This window comes from Rhagoletis zephyria, unplaced genomic scaffold (genome assembly GCF_001687245.7).
Source record: "Rhagoletis zephyria isolate East Lansing unplaced genomic scaffold, Rhagoletis_zephyria_1.1 Rzeph_scaffold_10589, whole genome shotgun sequence".
NCBI lineage: Eukaryota > Metazoa > Arthropoda > Insecta > Diptera > Tephritidae > Rhagoletis > Rhagoletis zephyria.
In genome coordinates, this window is record NW_016167666.1 from 7932 (window position 1) to 17044 (window position 9113).

Below are 9113 nucleotides of genomic sequence, written 5' to 3' on the forward strand. Positions count from 1 at the left end.
AATAGTAGTAAAATGTATTGACAGGTTTTGAAATTTTTTCTTTCCTTACCTAATTTAATTTTTTTATAAAAATATAGTTAATTCTATAATAAAAGACAATTGAGTTGAAGTCTCAAACTTTCTAGAAAATTTATAAAAACTGAGAAAATTAAGTAAAAGACGAGCTCGAGTCAGAATCTGTTTTCATATTTTAAGCTACAAATTTAAAAAATATTTAGTTGGTGCNCAAAAGACAAGTGAGTTAAAGTCTCAAACTTTCTAGAAAATTTATAAAAACTGAGAAAATTAAGTAAAAGACGAGCTCGAGTCAGAATCTGTTTTCATATTTTAAGCTACAAATTTAAAAAATATTTAGTTGGTGCGCTTATAAAATACAACATTCAGTTTGCACCTTTCCCAAATTTTTAGAACTTACATTGCACCGTTGGAGTAGTCGTCTTAAGCTTGACATACTGACAGCCGATTTCTCAGTGGATGTTTAATTATAATCAACACATTATCTCTTATTGTCATCTTCTCAGTGTACTTAATATATGATTAACTCACCACCACCTTTCATAAGATTTATTAAAGGCTAAACCAGCTTCTCCTGTAAATCCTGTAAAACCTGCAAATCGTGAAGTTGGGTTGGGTTGAATCCAAACAGTTTGTTATTTTGCGAAATCCTAGGAAACGAAACAATTGCAAGCTGACACCTTTTTAATAATGGTTTCAATCTGCTCACACGTATGAGTTGTCAAAAACCATTGTTTTGACAATGTAAACCTCAAGCAAATGTCAATTACACCAATTTACAAAAGTATTTATTATATGTAAAATCAGTACAAACCCAAAAAATCAGTAGATTTTGCGTACTGATTTCGGGCTCTTAAAAATCAGTACAATAGAAAAAAATCAGCACATGTACTGATTAAATCAGCGCATCTGGCCACCCTACTGTCACCACAGGTTTCCTTCTCTTGCAACTAGGGATGCCAAAATATCAGGAAAATTGGTATCCCAGGATTTCGGGATATTTTTTAGGTAATCCTAAATCAAATTGAGTCATAAATTTTATGAATATGAGTAAAAATTCAATATCTGAAAGCATTTAAACATACCACGGAATAAAACTATTTAATATTTACGATAAACTGATTGTAAAACTCATATATCGCTAGCTTAGAGTGAAAAGTTGCTAACTTCACTTTTAATGAAACATCATATTTTGATATAAGAGTAGCCTATTGCATCGTTTCGAAAAGGGTAAGGGTCCTTGTTTTATGTTTTCTCGTTTATATTCAATGAAAGGAAAATTTGCTAAGGCCAAAAAAGCTCAGAAAATTCGATAAGGCCAAAAAAGTTCGAAATCTTTTAATAAAGATCGAATCCCTCTGATTCCTATGGAGTTTTGCTTTGCTTTAAACTTGTATTTAAAGTTTTGCGAAATACTTGAATAAATTGGCTATACGAAGTTTTTTCCTCTCCTATACAATTTTTGAATTGGGACTTAGCAACTTTGCACTCTACGCTTGCGATATTTATTTATTCAATCAGATGATTGAAGAACGTATACACCACAAATAATAATTTAAATACCAGGTACTTTTGAAAGTAATGATTAATAAAAAACATAAAACAAAAATATACAAAAACAATTCCTCTAAACATGTTTATTCTACTCTATAAAGAAATGGCGAATGGAGAATTTTTTGCCATTTTTTTCGCAATTTACTAGAAATTTTGAGGGTGTACGAGTCAAACGGATCTCAGAATCGGATTCAGCGGGTCGAAATACATGTTGGTAGGTGGGTGTGGTTAAGAACACACACCCCTTTTTTCATTGTTGTTGTTATTGCACTTAAAATGTTTTCATAAGAGCAGCAAAGCATTCAAAGCGGAGTTTTCTAAGCTTGACCTGCAGTTANCCCCTTTTTTCTGTTGTTGTTATTATTGCACTTAAAATGTTTTCATAAGAGCAGCAAAGCATTCAAAGCGGAGTTTTCTAAGCTTGATCTGCAGTTTTTACATACAAAACCTACTGATGGAAAACATATTTCGGCATCAACACTTTTAGGCTGAACTGCCAAAAGGTAGACATAATCCATTTGAAGATAATGACCTCTATCTCCACTATTACAAAATATTTGAACTTCTTTTACCAGCACGTTTCTCGTTTTTCGATTTGAGGAAGTTTTGAGTAGATTGATCTAAAAAATTATCTAACTTTTCCTTAAAACTCTCTGTTTCGTTTACATCAGCGACGCTATGAGTAAATTCATTGAAATCTTCTTCAAAAAAGGCTCAGACTGCAATTTAAAAGTACAGTTTCAAGCTTTTTGTTAATTGCAGTCAAAACGGCATTTTACAAAAATCATACTTCAAAATTCATAAACAAATTCTTACTATCAATTCGATATTGAAAAATTTTCAGGATCCCGGGATTAATTCAAGCAAATTTGGATGTTCGTACACTGAGGGAAATAATGCATAGTAAAAATGAATACTTTATATTTGATTATCGTTTAAAAATGTTCGTATTTAAAAATAATATTTTCATACAAAATGTATTACGCACGTATTTGACTGTTCACATGTGAGTATGAATATGTAAGTGTACATACGCACCCCAAGCATGCAGAGCGCCGCTCTGAGAGCGGTGACAACACACACATACATACATAGTACATACATGTTTATCAGTACAAATCGCGTGCTGTGGTGTTGATGGATATTCAACATTTGAAAGCAAATTTATATGTCTGGTTGTAGCTGAGTGCGCAAAGATGCTTGTCACAAGTTGTTGATATCCGGAGATGCTCGGGTTCGAATTCCACTGCAGGCAACATGCAAATAAATTTTTTTTTTGTTAGTTTTTGTCTTGATTATTCACTTCACGGATGCTTTTTCAGTACGAACGCGGTCATTTTAATATGCGCGTAATTGAAATGAATATTTACCAATATACAGTACTTTCGTTGACGTTTATAGTAGGATCAATTACGTTTCTATTTGATTTTAATATTTTTTTCCCTCAGTGTAGCAGATAATACTTTGAAACGCGAGAGTACTTGTTTTTAATAATATCTTGGTATTGTAGTAGTAGCGTAGGGTTGCATATACACGTGTGTGAATAGGGCTTGGGATTTATACGCGTAGGGAGTGAATAGGCCTTAGTGTTATACATGTCGTATGCTAAGTAACTAGACCTTAAGATTAGTAAAAATCCTAGCGAGTAGGAGAAATAGCTGTAATCCTAGCGAGTAAGTACTGCTTGTTATTTTTGAAGAAAATAATAAATATTCATTCGACGTTAACTGTGAAACCACACGGCTGGTCATTTTTTAGTGCGGTCGTCAATTCAAAGGTAAACGTAGCGTTTTTCATCAGAAGTGGTCTTGAACCCTTCCAACCTAAAAAGTAAATTTTAAAACTCGAAAATGAATCCGGAAAGCATAAGTGCCGATAAGTATACGCTTCTCCAGTTGAAAGCGTGGTGTACGGCGGTTGGCTTTAACGCGAGCGGGGCCAAAGCTTCGCTCACTGCACGGCTTAATGACCTCTCGGTGAGGCACGCGGACTATGCCCAGGGGATACCGAGACTAGAGATGAAATCATTGAAGTACTGGAGATTGCAAGTGGCGAAGTTTCGGAAAATCTTGACGACAACGGTGCGGTTAAAAATGGTGCGACTAGCAAAGGCGCGAATAACCGTAGAGGTGCAAGTAACGGAGATGAAGCCAACGACAGTGGTGCGAGTAATGGAAAAGTAGCGGACAACAAAGGTGCGGGCAACAAAGGTGCGGAAAACAAGGGTGCGGACAAGGACAATGGCGCGAAAACGGGTAAATTCCCAGATAACGGCAACGGGGCGAACAACGTTAATACTGGAAATTTCGTAGGTGCGATCAATACTGGTGGTAAAAGTGGTAACGGTGATCAGCAGCAGCAGCAAGAAAACAACGGGTCGATGCGCCTACGTAGTGGAAGATTTGGCCACCAGATATTAGGCTGAGAAATCGTGTACAGCCCCAGAAACACAGTCAGTGCGCCAAACTTGTCCAACGATGCCGATGCTACTCGAATTGAAATTGGAGTTAGAGAAAGAGAAAAGTAAGACGGTCGGTACGTCAAGCAACACGAAACCCGAAGTTCCGTTTGAAACCCTAAAGGAATCGGTTGCAGATATGATGGTTTCGACGATTTTGGTACATGGTGGTCCCAATTGCTGAATTGTCAACAAATGCTGAAAGTTAGTGACGAAACATTGGGAATAATCGTCCGCCTAATGTTGAAAGGCGAAGCGCTGTCCTGGTACAACGCAAACTTGATGCTTACGCGGAGCGTTGGTGAAGTGCTCACTGAGTTAGCAGCAATATTTGCGAAAACAGACAACATACTAAGTGTACGCAGAAAATTTGAAAGGCGCTATTCGAAATTCGTTCAATTCTTCGGGAATTATTCCAACGACAAACGACTCCCAAACAGCGGCCTTAACCTCAGCGATAGGCAGATGCAAATCCAGGCAAAAATGCAGAACTTTAAAACTGCCAACGAGGTCGTTAGAGCATTTCGCACAATCGAGTTTCCAAAACGAGTCCAACTAAGAACCAATGCACAAAAAGATGGAGAGCGATTGCGGCGCTACAACTGTAACTCAACAGGTCACTTGTCAAGGGAGTGCAGCAAACCTAAACGCGATTTCGGAACGTGCTTTGCATGCGGTGAAAAGGGCCATTTCGCAGCGGCTTGCAAGCAATATAAGAAGCCGGCGGCTAGCAGTAAGCAGTGTGTAAGTTATTTTAGTATTAATATTGTAGAAAACCCTAATGTTGATATGATTGTAGAGTGCCTAATCGGTTCGGGGAGCCCAATAAGCTTGATTCAGAAACATCTAGTACCAGAAGGAGTTCAGCTACAAGAAGTACATAAAATTTACTTTGGTTTAAATAAATCTAAGTTAACAACTTTTGGAAAAATAGAATGTTACGTTAAAGTTGTGAATAAATATGTTTTGATCGAACTTGTAGTAGTGCCTGACGAATTGATTAGCTACCAAGTTATACTGGGACGAAATTTTATAACGGCAAGCGAAGCCAAACTTAAAATTGGTAACATGGAAATTGTAGATGCGACCTCAAATACAAATTTTTAAAACTATGTAGGGGAAACTTGTGATATTGATAACAGAAAAGGTGTTAGCGAAAACGGTGCGTGCGATAAAATTAGTGAAGCTGTAAGCGAAATACTAGGGATAGAAATAAATGATACAGACAAAGTTGAGTATGTGGTTGGAGATAAATTTGTAGTAAAGTTAGAGAACGTTTTGAGGAGTTGTTTCGCAAAGAATACCTAAGTGCGGAACGGCCAACTATACCCAGTGTTAAAAAAGAAATGCCGTTCAGCTGTGCTCATAGGAGGTTGTCATACAATGAAAAATTGGAACTGCAATAAATATTAGATGATTATTTAGCAAAAGAGTATATACGCCCTAGTGATTCGGAATTTGTGTCGCCAATAGTATTAGTAAAAAAGAAAATGGGCGAGTAGAGGATGTGTGTCGACTACAGAAAACTTAACAAGGCTACGACAAAGGATTGCTATCCTATTCCTCTGATAGATGATTTGTTGGATAGGCTAGTTAACAAAAAATTTTTTACAAAGTTAGACCTCAAAAACGGATTTTTTCACGTGTTCGTAGAAGAGAAATCGGTGATGTATACTTAATTCACAACACCATTAGGACAGTTCGAATTTCTGAGAATGCCGTTTGGGTTAAGAAATGCCCCCGCAACGTTTCGAAAGTTTATTAATAAAGCCTTTTCGGAAATGATACGTTGCAATGAAGTTATTGTATACCTCGACGACATGATGATTGCAACCGAAACTTTAGGTGAGCATTTACAAATTTTACCAAAAGTGTTGCAATGTCTTGTTCAAAACAAATTAGAACTACGGTTAGATAAATGCGAGTTCCTTCAAGAAGAAATTTCATATTTAGGCTACTCAATCATGGGCAAAGTCATAAGAAGGGGTTGAAAGCAGTTGAAAATTTTGCAGTACCAACAAAAGTGCAGGAAGTGCAGAGCTTCTTAGGACTCTGCTCATATTTTCGCAGGCTTATACAAAACTTCTCAACCTTAGCCAAAACACTTTATGATCTTTTAAAAAAGGAAGCAAAATTTCAATTCGGTCAATTAGAAGTAGAAACGTTCGATGTATTAAAAAGGAAATTGATGGCGTCCCCTGTTTTAGCGATATATGATCCCAAGGACACCACAGAACTCCATTATGATGCGCGTTAGGTTTCGGAGCTATATTACTTCAGAAAAAAATGATAATAAACTACATCCGTTTTTTATTTTTCCAAACGTACAACTGACGTAGAGTCTCGATATCACAGTTTCGAGTTAGAAGCGTTAGCAATAATTTACGCGCTAAAAAGGTTCAGGGTGTACATGCAGGGCGTTAAATTTAAAATTGTCACCGATTGTAACTCCTTAACACTGACGCTTAACAAAAAAGACATATAGGATAATTAGGTGGGCACTCGAGTTAAAAAAGCTATGATTATGAGCTAGAACATAGGGATGGCAAACGAATGCAACACGTGGATGCACTAAGCAGAGCAAACAATGTACTGGTAGTCCAAACAAACACATTTGAAGAAAATCTAATAATATGTCAAAATAGAGACGAAAAGATAGCAGAGATAAAAAAGGGACTAGGAGCCACAGAAAGTAGTCAGTACGAAATGCGAAATGGAATCGTTTACAAAAAAAAAGGTGAGGATTTGCTATTTTACGTACCGGAGTCCATGGAACAGCATGTCCTGTATAGATACCATGACGAGATGGGGCATTTAGGCATAGACAAAGGGGCGGAGACAATGGGGAAACGCTATTGGTTCCCGAAGATAAGAATAAAGACGCCTTATATGTGAGCAACTGTTTGAAATGTATAGCTTTTTCAAACAAGAACGGAAAAAATGACTCTTGCACATGATTCCCAAGGGAAATAGACCGTTTGAAATGGTACTCATAGATCACTACGGACCAATTCATAGCGAAAATTCGAAAAATAAATACGTGTTAGCAATAGTAGATTCTTTTACAAAGTTTGTGCGCTTTTATCTGGCGAAAACAACGGCGTCTAAAGAAACAGTCACAGCGCTGAAAGATTATTTTCGAGCCTACACTAGGGCGAAAACTGTCGTTTCAGATCGGGGCACCTGCTTCACTTCTAAAGAATTTAGCGATTTTTTAGAAGACAATGTTCAACATGTAAAAGTAGCGACAGGCTCACCCCAAGGGAATGGTCAAGTCGAGATCATAAATTAAAGTTTATGACCGATGATAGCGAAGATGGTTGACTCAGAGAAAAATATGGGGTGGGAAAAAGTCTTAGAATCAGTTGAACATTCCATAAATAACACCGTCCATAAAGCAATTAGAAAAGAGCATAGTATATGTTGTTTGGCGTACAGCAACGGGGTAAAGTAATAGATAGCGTCAGAGAAAATATTCCAGACTGGATTCAAGCATCCAGTAACAAAACAATAGAGAACATAAGGGAAAAGGCAGAAGTCACACAATTGAATGCGCAAAGTTACAATAAAGCATACGCAGACGCCGAGCGTCGAGAGTCTCGTAAGTTTGATCTAGGAGACATGTGGTAATTTCTAATATCAGTTCACAGGTAGGGGCTTCAAGCAAGTTGATCCCAAAGTTCAAGGGACCGTATAAGATATCCAAAGTCTTAGAAATCGATCGCTACTTGGTAGAGGATGTAGAAGGCTCCAATAAACCCAAATACCCTACAAAGGGGTCTGGTCAGTTACAAATCTTAAACCTTGGTACGAGTGCAGAAAGTCAAATGTTAGCAATACAGCAGAGAGAATCGAAAAAAGTTAGTAATGCAGTGTACTAGCATGCAACGGCGTAGAATCGGGTGATTCTATTTCATCAGGACGGCCGACTTGTAGTAGTAGCGTAGGGTTGCATATACACGTGTGTGAATAGGGCTTAGGGTTTATACGCTTAGGGCGTGAATAGGCCTTAGGTGTTATACATGTCGTATGCTAAGTAACTAGACCTTAAGATTAGTTATAATCCTAGCGAGTAGGAGAAATAGCTGTAACCCTAGCGAGTAAGTACGCTTGTTATTTTTGAAGAAAAGAATGAAGATTCATTCGACGTTAACTGTGAAACCACACGGCTGGTCATCTTTTAGTGCGGTCGTCAATTCAAAGGTAAACGGAGTGTTTCTCAGTATGGGTAAGGCTTCCTCAAGTGGGCCCGAATTCACCAAGATTATACTATTATTTTCCAAGAAAAGCAAAAAAAAAATTTTTACCGCAAATAACTTCATTGTATAGTTGAATGTTTTTTAACTCTGCACCCAAAAAAATTGTTTCATTCGGACACTTACCTTAAAAAAAAATAAAAATTTCCAAAAAACTGCAAAAATTTTCAATTGTTGATTAAAAACAAACTATTTGGAATTTTGCAACAAAATTTACACAGTGTACTTTTCGACTATAAAACTCGGCGCTGCCTGAATATCATTGAAAAATATTAATCTTGGCAAATTCGGGGCCCACATGAGGAAGCCTTACCCGTTTATAAATAAAATGTTGTTCATAAAAAATAAATATGTTATTCATTTTAATATGAGTATACACATTAACATGTAGTACGAGATACCTTTATAATATTACAGGAGCCAATAAATTATTTTATATACATGACATTTTTTAATAGCAATAATGAGATCATTTCCACTTTCAGCGTTTAAATAGTCAAAGAACTCTAAACATTATAAATATTTTAATATTACTTTTAATTTGAAGTTCACTTTTTTAAATTTTAATTAGAAGTCGGTTTCTCCCTTTTCGCCAGCAAGCAAAGCAAACTTTATATTTAAGTTAGTTCCTCTCAGGTGCTTCGTTTGAACGTGGTATTGAAAAAAACAAAATTACATATTTATTAAAACTGAAAGAGACCTCTATTTAAGGACTGCATCCGTATTTCCTGATGCCTTAAATTATTTTTTCAACTTCGCAAAAACTTTGAAAGACTAAGAATTCGCCAATAAGAGTATCTAAATTAGGGCTGCCAGACGTCCTGGTTTTC

At 36.6% G+C, this 9113-nt stretch overlaps 1 protein-coding gene across 1 annotated transcript; it reads left to right on the forward strand.

Moving 5' to 3' along the window:
- Positions 1–3550: 3550 nt before the first annotated feature.
- On the forward strand, positions 3551–3994 carry LOC108376516 (N66 matrix protein-like; the record flags this gene model as incomplete). The annotated part of the gene is made up of 1 exon (XM_017632740.1): positions 3551–3994. A coding segment is annotated over one exon (444 nt), but the record flags the coding sequence as incomplete, so codon positions are not given.
- Positions 3995–9113: the final 5119 nt, after the last annotated feature.